Here is a 13157-nt window from a genome sequence, read left to right on the forward strand (position 1 = left end):
AATTCACTTGAAGGACGCATTTTTTAATACATTATAATGTTTGGAATGTATGTAGTATATGTGATTATTATCTTCTTTGATGTGAAACGATTATACTATAAAAATAAAATGTCAGAAAGCAAAAGCACGTAGTTTTTAGGGACGGCAACCGCAGCTCTGAGCTGAAGGGGGGAGGAGGGGGTAAAGGGGAGCGTGGTCGCCAGTTTCTCGCCGACTGCCGCGCCGCGAGCACGCCTTGTGATGCGCCCCGCGTTTTGACGCGACATGGCCACTTTGACAACCGGCAACATCGTAATCGAGTGGTTGCGATCGCTCCACCTGGGCCAATACTCGGAGAGTTTTATTGATAACGGCTACGACGACCTAGAAATATGCAAACAGGTCGGCGAGCCCGATCTGGATGCCATCGGTGTCCTCAATCCTGCACATCGTCAGCGGTTGCTGCATTCAGTAAGAATTTTGAGAGAGGAGGGTGCAGCAGCCGTATACTTTACTTTAGAGGAAGCAGCTGCCGCTAGAGACTCTTGTCGATGTGAGGAGGAGCCACGTAAAGAGCAGGCTACAGTTTCAATAGAACCAGCAAAGTACGCTGATGAATATGAAGAAGGCAAGGCTGAGTTGGTGAAAATACCGCGAATACAGCTGAAACGTTTGCTACGCGAACGCCTCGCTCAGGACGGCATCCGCTTGAGCTTGCAGCCATATTCAACCACGGTCAGTGTTCATTATAAGTGGCAATGGCATTGCTTCTACCGGTTACAACTCGTGGTTTTGTGACAGTGACCAAATTTTTTAAATTTGATGAAAGTGCTTGAAGTGCGATGCAGTAACAAGTTTTCAGAATGATGGGAGGCAACCGCGTAGAGGCAGTGCCCGCGCCTTGTATTTTTTCTTTTGATCGGCCTGTGTGTGGCATAGAGCCTTGGCCGCGCTCCGGGCGGATCACTCGGACGTGTTGCTATAAAGTTTCTTGCGTGCGTGATTTCCCTGGAGATGAGAACTTTGCGCGCCTTCCCTGTCGTGAGAAGATTGTAATCGCGTGCCTCCCAGCTCTAAATTGGGTTTACGATAAATCCTATAGCCTGTCTCAGTTTCCTTTGGCGATAATTAGCGAAGTTCTCGGAAATGATTACTCGAATCGATACAATCGATACAAAAGGATTAGGTACCTACATAAGTGGGTTTTTAAATTTCAAATATATAGGTAGGTACTTTATTTATTTAATTTTTTTTGTAATTTTTTGCATGGGTATAGATAAAGACCTGGACAGTGACATAGGCTATTTTTATCCCAGAAAATCAAAGAGTTCCCACGGGGTTTTTAAAAACCTAATTCCGCGCGGACGAAGTCGCGGGCATCAGCTGGTTGTTCCATAAATTACGAATCCTGTTCATTATATTTATGCTCCTGCTCCACAAATTTTAGCTTTTACCTACCTATCTACTTAGTTTTTAATCTACTTGACAAAGAGCTAGAATAATTTATTTAAACTTCTTTAAAAGGAATCTTTAAAAAATGTTTCATCATTGTGGGGGTTAGGCCACTTAGCTTGTATCTTAATTAACGAGTTATTAATTATTCAAGTCGGTAGTGAGTTAAGAAGGCGGAGTATTTTTATCTGGCACGCCCTTTGTGCGTTTCTCTACCCGTGCTCTACCCAATAGGTATTTGTCTGTTCATCTAATTCTAGAAAGCTTATCGTTTGATGATGTTATCGGTAAGCAAATGAATGAAATCAAATGCCTACCACGTGCCGATAACTTCTTATCAGTTGATATATCAAAAATATATTCAACTAAACTGACTACATTTCTGTCTTTTCATGTTTGCGTTCAATATCCGACGTTTTCATGTCACGTAAGCCATAGATATAAAAGTTAGTAGGCGTACCTACCTACTAAATAATGTGACAAGCAGTGATGTTTATAACTCTATGGTGGCAAGAGTTGAAACTTTGAAGTATGTACCTACCTATCACTAAATTCAAAATAAGTTTCTGGATTTCTGAAAAAAGAAACTGGCCTGTATTGCAAGGGTCCGGTATGTTCAAGGTGTGCCCTAAACAACGCAACATAAAATTTTGAGTGAATAAGTATTTGATTTCAAAGCCATTTTTTATACAAAATGGCAACATAACATAATTCCACAAGTTTTGAAGAATAACTATGCGAAGGTAGTTTTTCCAAATCATTTCATAAATCCACGAGTTTTGAAGAAAAACAATGCGAAAACCGTTTATTTCCAAAGCATTTTGGCAAAATGCAAAGCAAAATGGCAGCACAATATGATTCATAAATCTGCAAGTTTTGAAGTTATGCAAAAAATCGTTATTTTTCGTTATGTTAGCTCCTATTTACTTCCTAGGTTACCACGCAAAGCACTCAAGCAATCTTCCGCGTATGTAACTACATAGCTGCCTACTTTTTATTAGCCACCTTTTTGTTTCGACTCGTACACAATACCCTGTTTCTAATAATTTAGCTAACGAGAACCTGGGTAATGGCATACGCGAGCCGCGGTGAATACATTGTAGATTATACGAGCTAGGTTTTGAAAGGAAAATAAATGTGACATTGCCAGCATGATTTACTGGCAAAGTAAAGGATGGCCATATTTTATGCGCTTATAGAAACTGGAGTTATGCAGGAAATATACCACGGCGCACTGTCTTATAGCAAGTAAAAGAGATTCTTTTTCAAGATTTCTTTCCTTTTCTATAACGAAAGCCTCTTTGGAAGATTTATTGGTTACCTACAGCCATAGCATGTTACCAAAATATTATTTGCGGTATATTAAAAATGTTTATTGTGGGTTTTAATATTGCATTTTAATTGGTTTGTTATTAATTTGGAAGAGCATCTCCATTTTCAATTATAAATACGTTTTATCATACTATATCAAATCGTAAAGCGATGACTCCACCGCAATTACCTGTGATGATTTTTTACCGGTTTCGAGCTTCGCGTTCAAACCTGTTCGGGGCTGAGCTTCAGGTTGAACATACAAGACTGTTGTAGATACTAGCTCATTTATTATATAACACAAATCCATACTTCCATACTACTAAATATTATATAAATATAAAAGTGTGTCTGTCTGTTTGCTAGCTTTTCACAGCCTATTCGTTTAATTGCGTTTAATTGATTTTCGGCATCCCGAGGATGAACAAAGAGTACCTTTTGTCCCGGAAAAACTAAGAGTTCCCACGGAGTTTTTAAAGAACCTTAAATGCACGTGGACAGAGTCACGGGCATCACCAATTTGGTACAGAGATGGCTTGCATCCCAGAGACCGATATAGGCTACTTTTATCCTGGTAAAACAAAGAGTTCCGACATAACCTAGGTAGGTATATCCGCGCGGACAAAGTCACAAGCATCATCTAATCATCTACTTTATAAATTATACCCAGTTCTATTTAACTGAGTAGGGAAAATGAAATAAAATAAAAAACTAAATTTCAATGTTACAGAGTTCAGTAATATTGGAAGTTTAAGTAAACATGGAATATTATCATTTATCAGTAAACTTATCAGATCGGACTGTTTGTAAAACGTCATGATGTTCTATTTTCGTATCTACCTGCGCACATTTCCTTTAACCGTTCACACCAAACAAAGGCGTTTTTTACCACAGCCCATTCATACACGCCGCCGGAACCACTGACAAAAGCTACTGACAAATTTCATTGGTATCAATATCAGAGTTCCGACTATTAGGCCAATATTTATGTGCTGTTGACGCCCATTGTATCCAGCATCTGTTGCTATTATTGGAAAGTCATTTTGTAATTGCAGCTTTGCAATAAACTTTTATGAAACACTGCACACTTTTATCATCAGACTAGCTTATGCCCGCGACTTCGTCCGCGTGGACTAGATAAATTTCAAACCACTATTTTACCCCCTTAGGAGTTGGATTTTCAAAAGTCCTTTCTTAGTCAAATTTTAGCCCGCTCCGTTCCGTAGTTTGAGCTGCGCCTTAATAGGTCAGTCAGTCAGATCAGACGGACATAGTTACGGCTATTAAAGCATAGGTTTAGAAGTTTTTGGTTCATAATGCGATCATAAATCTGTTAATTACAAAAGGAAAAGGCGACTGACCTGACCTATCGACGCACAGCACAAACTACTGGACGGATCGGGCTGAGATTTGTCATGCAGATAACTATTATAACGTAGCCATCCGCTAAGAAAGGATTTTTAAAATTCAACCCCTAAGGGGTAAAATAGGGGTTCGAAATTCGTGTAGTCCACGCAGACGAAGTCGCGAGCATATGCTAGTTAGTGCATATTCGGTTATTAACATTATATTCTCTGTTCAAGCATCAAAAAGCCAATGGAATTCACAAACCAACGTCCAACAGATGTCCAGTATTTCGCTATGTTGTAAAATGCTACGCCACAACCGACTTTCACGGCGCATCGTTGAAATACTGCTCTTTCAGTTTTATCCATTTGGAGAGTCTTTCAGTTTTACCAAAGTTTCCTTTCACAGAATTCTATATTTTAACAGTCAAAACTCTAATGGTTTATGTTTTAAATGTAATACGCATTCCCAAAACCAAAGGAGAATGATACTCTATGACGCACTGCTTATCAGAATACTACTGATTAGATACAATATTTTTGTTTGGTTTTTAGAAAATACTACAATAAAACTTAAAGCTAGCCTAATCTAATTACTATACAAATCATGCCCGCGTGGAATGGTGCCAAGAATATTGGCTGCATTTCTGTGCTGGACAGCCAGGCTGTTACGCAAAAAATAAGCCACTCCTTCTGTCGCCAGATGGGGCTATTAATCGCGGTGAAATGTCTCGTAATTTTTTTTGGCACTAAGACTCCCCCATGGCCCCAGGGTCTCCACGGCAAACGGAACAAAAATGTAACTCTCGATAAGAGAGGCATATTTGCGCCGCTTGCCGTTTTCAGCCATTTCTACTGCGGCTCCTGGTCTTGATGCTGGCTCCCTATCAATGTGTCAACGCACGTTGCGTCCCACATTAGCGCCCATCCCCGTTCCCAGGGAAAATGAAAGAATAAGAATATGTAGTTAATAATAGTTCTCGCTGAAAGATTTTGTATTGAACCTTATTTCCAGAAGGAAATTGATACTTGGCAGTGTACTATCTTTTCTATGCCATTATGATCTATCATTTCCTTCGCTGCTAATTCTGTAATAGAGGGGTTTGTGCACGAATGCTCCGGATTATATCCACGTTAACACCCCTTAATGGATCGAATTTCTACGCGTCTACAACAAATGACTGATCTTTTACTCGCAGACAACATAGCTTGAAATTAAAATGAATACCTGCCTACGCTACGAAACGCAAAGTTTTTACATTGTTTAATTAATAAAAAATCTACCAGAAAATGTGATTTATGTACTGTAACTATGAAACACCGCGTCCGCGTGGACTACACAAATTTTCAATTGAATTTTCAAAAATCTTTTCTTAGCGGATGTCTACGTCATAATAGCTAACTGCATGCCAAATTTCAGCCCAACCCGTCCAGTAGATTGAGCTGTGCGTTGATAGATCAGTCAGTTGCCTTTTCCTTTTATATATTTAGATTTGTTGCAATCACATAATACAAAAGCAACATGCTATGATTAACAAAAAACATGGAGTGGCCTAAACATTAACAAAAAAACACGGAGAGCTCATAAGTAATAAGTTTATGCTAATGAGATAAACTATATATAATATAAAGGTTAATCGATGTACGCGGCATTCTATAGGGTATGTACCTACATACAATACAATCGGTTTGTATAAGGTTCAACGTATTCGTGAGTTGTTTTATTTCACTCTTCGAGGATTGCACGCAAACTAGGCGTAGTTAAGAATTGTATTAAAGCCGTGAAATGTCCGGAATTTACTGAAATTATTTTAATGCCCTTTTGAAAATAGCAAAAGCAATAGTAATTTCCCTTAATTAGTGCCTTAATCCTTTATAATACTTTTATTGTTTTATAACACTTTAATTTACTTATACTTTTATAAAACTGATATATAAATAACTAGCTTATGCCCACGACTTAAATTTCACTCACAATTGCACAGGAATTACAAGGGAAACGCCCATTCGCCACAGGGTTTGTACTTTGTAGCCAAAGTACATCCATCAATGAAATTAATGAAAGGCATTAGATCACAGATCAAGAAACAAGCACTATTTTACTAAGTTTTATAAACCTGTTTGTTTATTTGTTTTCTCAGTAAGAATTATTGCAATACCTACACTGCCAAGATTGTCATTATGAGCGGAATTAGTTGAGTGTCTTTTAATTACGCCAGAATGTTACGCACAAACCGTTACGAGCAATATTTCAGTCATTGAATAAGTTTTTTTATAACATTAATGGATGAATTTTGACCAAGAATGGGCGTCGCCCTTTCAAACTCCTGTTTTACCCTCTTAAGGGTTGAATTTTCAAAAATCCTTACTTAGCGGATGTCTACGTCATAATAACTATCGGTGCATCCGTGGTTTAAGCTGTGCGTTGATAGATCAGTCAGTCAGTCAGTCAGCTTTTCCTTTAAATACAGATGAACTGTTGACGGTTCATAACGAGTTTTCAGCCAATTGTACCTAACTTATGAAATTATGAATTTAATTTTGCATAATTATTAAAGGAAATTCTCCGTGGCATTAGCAGCATAGCTGGGTACAATCAAAAGTTTGTCAGGTGCAAGACGGGGAAGTTAGCACGAAGTGTTTGGATATTTGTTCAAGACACATAGAGCAGACCTAAAGTCAGCTAACTCGAGAGCATTTGCTCTTAGCCCCTTGGGAAGATAAGTATCGATTATTGTAAATGTAAGGCCCCTGAGATTCACAGAATGGAAAAGATTCAAGTAGACAAACATGTTTAATTTGAAAAACCGGCTAAGTGCGAGTCCGGCTCGCGCAGTGAGGGTTCCGTACTACAGTCGTATTTTTTCGACATTTTGCAAGATAATTCAAAAACTATGATACATAAAAATAAATAAAAATTTGTTTTAGAATGCACAGGTGAAGACCTTTCATATGACGCCCCACTTGATATAGTTATCTTACTTAAAAAAATGAAAATACTAATTATTAGTTCATGACCACAATTTAATTTTTTTTGTGTGATGTAACCACAAATTCACGGTTTTCAGATTTTTCCCCAAATATCAGCTATAAGATCTACCTTCCTGCCAAATTTCATGATTCTAGGTTAACGGGAAGTACCCTGTAGGTTTCTTGACAGACCGACAGACAGACAGACAGTACGGAACCCTAAAAACGTAAAGAAATTTTAGAAAGAGGACGAACTACAACGACCTCTGTATTATACCACAAAATATAATTCCGATGAAAAATAAATTGCGGGCTTTTTGCTCGTTTTTGCTTACAATTTGATGTCCAGTGTCTTACTAATATTTACCCGACTACTTCAAAGCCAAAAGGGTTATGATTTTAGCAGTCTATTATGCATGTATGTATGTATCTATGTGTGTTCCACCGTAGCGCCTAAACTGCTGGGCTGATTTTGATGAATAAGGTGTCAATTGATTCGTTATTATGGTCCGGGTGACATAGGCTACATTTTATACGAACAAAATCGATCTGACGGATGTTCCATCCAAAAAACTGGGTCCCCAAAACTCCCCATTTTTTTTTACAACTACATAGAACACAATTTTTGTTTGAAATGCATGTATGTACTAATTATTTAATTCTAATAATATCAATTCATTACTCCTGACGATGTCATCAACAATTGTTTTGTGTGTAAAATAATAATTATAAATACTCCTTGCTTCCCAAAATGTGTTACAGCTTTCTCTTATTTGGTATTTAGGTACTTTCTTTACTGATTGAATCTCCATTTCACTCTCCATTATATTTTTAAATCACTACTTTTACTTGGCCCGTAATTTATCTCCTTAAATGAAAATTGGATTTACCGAACTTATTTCTTTAAACGGAATTCGTTTAGAAAAAATATTTAGTAAGTTTACATCTACACAAAAAAGAATAAACTGACTAACTGACTCGTAGACTGAATTGTAGACACAATAACTTGTCGCTTATAATGTTTTGGTCATTTTTTAATTTTATGGGGTCTCTACTTACTGCACGACAATAAAAAAAATAATTCTTAAATTCTCTTAATTAACTAAAAATGGAAATGAAGAGTTACTTCATTAGATATTTACGTAAAAGTTCAGTGTAAGTAAAAGTTTATATTCAGTTACGGAAGCAACCAAAAAGAAAATATGCAACAGAATACTAATACGAGGTAGGTAAAATTCATCATACTTTTGTGATAACGTATTAAGTTTTTAACAAGGAAACAGCCGTGGATAAAGGGTAAAAACAGTGTACTACTCCACCAGTGGCGTGCAGGTCATAGAGGCATAAATGCACTGCTTACCCCAGTTGTAATAGCTCAATGCAAATTTTACATTATGACCTGCCAGTAAACAGGTTCCTACCTAACTAATGCCTACCCTGGCTCCAAACCCTGTGCACGCCACTGTACTCCACCCAACGGTGAAGGAAAACATCGTGAGGAAACCTGCATGCCTGAGAGTTCTCCATAATGTTCTCAAAGGTGTGTGAAGTCTACCAATCCCCACATGGCCAGCGTGGTAGACTATGGCCAAACCCTTCTCACTCTGAGAGGAGACCCGTGCTCTGTAGTGAGCCGGCGAAGGGTTGATCATGATTATGATGACTCCATCTATGCACATTGCACAGTCTACCAGCTATTAACAATTTTTTTGTGACTCTCGCATTGAAGCTATCCTAACATTTTATTTAACGCCTTTTAGGGTACCGTACCTCAAAAAGAAAAAGGAACCCTTTATAGGATCACTTTGTTGTCTATCTGTCTGTCCGTCGGTCTGTCTGTCGTGTCTGTCAAGAAAACCTATAGGGTTCTTCCCGTTGACCTAGAATCATGAAATTTGGCAGGTAGGTAAGTTTTACAGCACAAGTAAAGGAAAAATCAGAAAACTAAAGTTAAAAAAAAGTATTTTCAACTTTTAAAGTAATATTACTATACCAAATGGGGTATCATATAAAAGGGCTTTATATATATGTAGATTCTTAAACAGATTTATTTTTACGCATAATAGTTTTTAATTTATCCTGCAAAATATCGAAAAAATAAGACTGTAGTACGGAACTCTCGGTGCGCGAGTCTGACTCGCACCTTGCTGGTTTTTTAAATCTCAATTCCATGCAATAAAACATAATTGTTTCATAAAATGAAACAGTAAAGACCAAATAAATGCGACAATGGGGTCAAATAATAATTTTACTGGCTTACTGGCTGGTCGCTGATACCTTGTATTATTTATTTGAATTTACCAGTTTAGCCGAATTGAAGATTCATTTATACGAGTTCTCCATCAAACGTTTGTTCTTCCAAGAAACGCGTAAATAAACCTTTGAGGACTTTGTTTTGGCTTCTTAGGTGGCACCTTCCCTTTACTATTTTATTCTTGTGCCTTTGTTGGTTTGTGCAATGTATGCCCACTGTTATAAACAATAGGTTTTGACTTTAAGCAAGATTTTTATTAACAACTAGCTTACTTGTTCGGCTTTGCTCGGGTGGAATTTCTGAAAAACTTTTCTTAGGGTAAGGTCTTATTTTAGAAAGAATTAAAAAAAAATGGCACCCTATGTGCGTGCTGAGTCGGTTGTAGAAAAATTCTTAACTAAACATCCTACCTATTAAGAAGCTACATAATTTTTTGTATGTTGAAAATAATGTTATATTACGATCAATACGAGATTTTATTTCAGTTTTGAATTTGGGTTTAATCGAACGAAGGTGCTCGTTCATCATCAGAATCAGAATAGAATAGAATGTTTTTTTTATTAATGTAAAGTTTTTACAAGTGCTTATGAATAGTCAGGTAGTTTTAATTTACCACTGGTTCGGAATGCTGTTCCACCGAGAAGAACCAGCAAGAAACTCGGCGGTTGCTCTTTTTAATTTTTCAATTTACAATGTTATTATACCGTACCATACAAGCCATTGCAGCCCCGTGCATTGCTGGAGCGAGTCAAATCCAAGCTTTTTTTTAACAGACGTTAGCAGACATATAATATTATATGTATATTCATAGGCCCAAAATGAAAAAAATCACGCGGGATCATGAATCATTACAAATTGATAGTAATAGTGAAATTAATAAACGTGCGTTTTCATCTTCTCAACTATTCACATTTTATGTTACCTTAACCCTAGAACTCTATGGTGTTTTACCACTTTTCATACAGTGGGGTGCTTGGAGTACCTACCACGAACATCTTTATTTTTTATTAAATATAACTATTTACTTATGTATTATTAGCATCTTACAATCCTAAAATAATTTAAAAATTAACTACTTATTTAATATTTTAATTAACTTGAGCATATATAACCCGGGCATTGATAAAAATGCTCAGCGATGTTTTTCAGTTTGCGCCATAATTTATGATCAATCTATATTAAATAGGTACAAAGTAAATAAAACCACAACGTAAAAAAATAACATTATCTAAAACCAAGTTGTTAGATATACAAAATGTCCCTTCTCAGCTTAGCCTAAGCAATCATAATATTATTAATCACTTGAAACAGTAGTATATGATTATGATAACAATAATGTAAAATTATAAAATAATCAGATAAGTAAACAGATAAGAAATAGAGTAGCACAAAATAATAATTAATTTGCATAGTATAATCGGCCACTTTGCTTTACGTTTGTGGACTATGAGAAGGCCATGCCCCTTGACTAAGATTCCCCTGTCCTTTCCAATAAAGCGTGAAGCTTGTACTAGAAGTAGGTACGACAATAGTGCAACGGATGGGGTTTGAACCGGCGACCTTTCGAATTTCAGTCCGCACCTTTAACCGTTGAGGTTATAAACCATCAAATTGGAGTCATCGCCGCAAAAAATATTGAGTATAAAATATGAAAATTCGTTTCTTTGGTTTCGTCATCTACACCTTATTCGTTTTTGTTTTTTTATCTCCGCTTGTATTAGCTACTCAGTCTGAACATGGCCAACATTCAACAGAGATACGTAATAAGAAAATTTTACGCTCTGGGGTGCCAAAAGTACCCCTGTTGGATTCTAGGGTTAAATATTGGAGCGCGGAAACGTTCAAATATACATTTAACCGTAGAGTATCATCGCATAGATTATATAAAGTGCCGTTTAACAAACTATCTGTCATTCATAAATATTTGGAAAGCGTTTGGACATTGAAAAAATATTTTTTGATTGAAAGTTGTTCCGGCAGACCTTTTTATAAATTTAGAATTGATGGGCATGCACTTTGATGTGATAAAATAAAAATAAAATAAATAAAAATCTTTTTTATTCAAATAAACTTTTACAAGTACTTCGAATAGTCGGATGCATCTACCACTACTGGTTCGGAATACCTTTCCTACCGAGAAGAAGATAAAAATAGTATATAGGTATACCTTATAAGTAATACCTACTACTAAAGCTAAATATATAAAGGAAAAAGGTGACTGACCTGACTGATCTATCAACGCACAGCTCAATCTACTGGACGGATCGTGTGAAATTTAGCATGCAGATAGCTATTATGACGTAAAGCATCCGCAAAGAAAGGATTTTTGAAAATTCAACCCCTAAGGGGGTGAAATAGGGGTTTTGAAATTTGTGTAGTCCACGCGGATGAAGGGACGCGAGCAAAGCTTAGTACTAATAAAAACAAGTGCTCAAGTATTATGTGCACAATCATACATATAATACAATGTTATAAAGAGGTAAATGTTAGTTTGCGGGGCCAAGCAGATAGAGTAATTTCAGGAACTTGACTCTGAAAATGACTTTCACTAATAGATAGCTAATAGATTTATTCCAGAGTGTTACCAATAGGCTAAAAATTATCGCTACTTATACAAACAAAAAAACACATTATTCACACTAAGATCAAAATAAATATGTACAAAAATACGAAAATCTATATTTAATAAATTTACACACTTATTTAAAAACACGATTATTCAATCACTTAGCTTCAGCTCAACCTGATTTATGTGCGCAAAAACAAATTATAATGAAATCAATTAGTTTAAAAAGCCGATATAATGCAATATGTTAATAATATTATATTTTAATACAAATTAGTCTCGATGTTTTACGTATTACAACGCCGTTCGGTTAAAATTAATTCTGCCCAGTTTCAAAATGGCAAAGTCCAATCCCGCAACTATTTTAAACATGGATTTTCAATTGCTCCTCATTTGGTACTCCATTAATTCCGTTCAGTGATTGCAGTGACCTACTCCAATTAGCATTTAAGCGCATCCAAATTACATTTCCGATCGTAATAAGCGACAAGCGAACTCGATTATTTTCATATTAACTCTATAGTGATTCATACCGCTGGAATAAAACGGGTCCGTAGTAATGATAGGTTTCCGGTCAATAATACAATCTACCTGTTCTTTCTAAATTACTTTTTTGGGATGCCTTTCAAATGCTATTACGAACATATTAAGCCTTTGAAGATAAGCGTTCTTTATCACTCGTTACTTTTATGAGTACCTATACCTTCCCTAGAAAATAATAGCGCATCTGTACTAATTACTATGCTACACTAATGTTAGAAAGAGGAAAAATTTGTATTTTTTATGGTTGTAACGAATAAACTCAAAAACTACTGGATTAATTCAAAAATTCTTGTACCAAGAATGCTACACTATCCTCGAGTAACACATAGGCTGGTTATCACTAGAAAAAACTAAATTGGCACTCGTGCAAAGCCGGGGCGGGTCGCTAGTAATATTTTAAAGAAAAAAGATGTTGTTTGTTTGTAATCCGATAAACTCTGAAACTAACTGAATTGATTTTTATAATTCTTATGATTTTACCACCGACCGTCGTGACCACGACCCGTGCAATTGGGTTGAAATTTGACAAATAACAAAAAATAATCGTGGTATGTACCCATTTATACATTAATATGTTTATAGATTCTTTTTTATCAGTAAAAAGTTACTTTATCCAGAAGTAGACATAAATAAAAATAAATAAATAACCTTTTATTTGGGACCATAGCGCACAAGTACAAAAACACAAACAAAAGCAATCAAAAAACAGCAACAAAAAAACAAAGCCATGAAGACA

The 13157-nt window shown here is 36.2% G+C and overlaps 1 protein-coding gene across 5 annotated transcripts in view; it reads left to right on the top strand.

Annotated features, from left to right (window-relative positions):
- Window positions 1-221: 221 nt before the first annotated feature.
- SKIP (Shal K[+] channel interacting protein) overlaps window positions 222-13157 on the top strand; it is a 149360-nt gene continuing 136424 nt past the window's right edge. For all 5 annotated transcript variants that reach the window (XM_034974026.2, XM_069502089.1, XM_069502091.1 and 2 more), the window contains exon 1: window positions 222-714. In XM_034974026.2, the coding sequence (XP_034829917.1) occupies window positions 265-714 (450 nt within the window). In that variant the 5' untranslated portion in view covers window positions 222-264. The remainder of the gene's footprint in view (window positions 715-13157) is intronic.

This window comes from Maniola hyperantus, chromosome 12 (genome assembly GCF_902806685.2).
Source record: "Maniola hyperantus chromosome 12, iAphHyp1.2, whole genome shotgun sequence".
NCBI classification, from domain to species: Eukaryota; Metazoa; Arthropoda; class Insecta; order Lepidoptera; family Nymphalidae; genus Maniola; species Maniola hyperantus.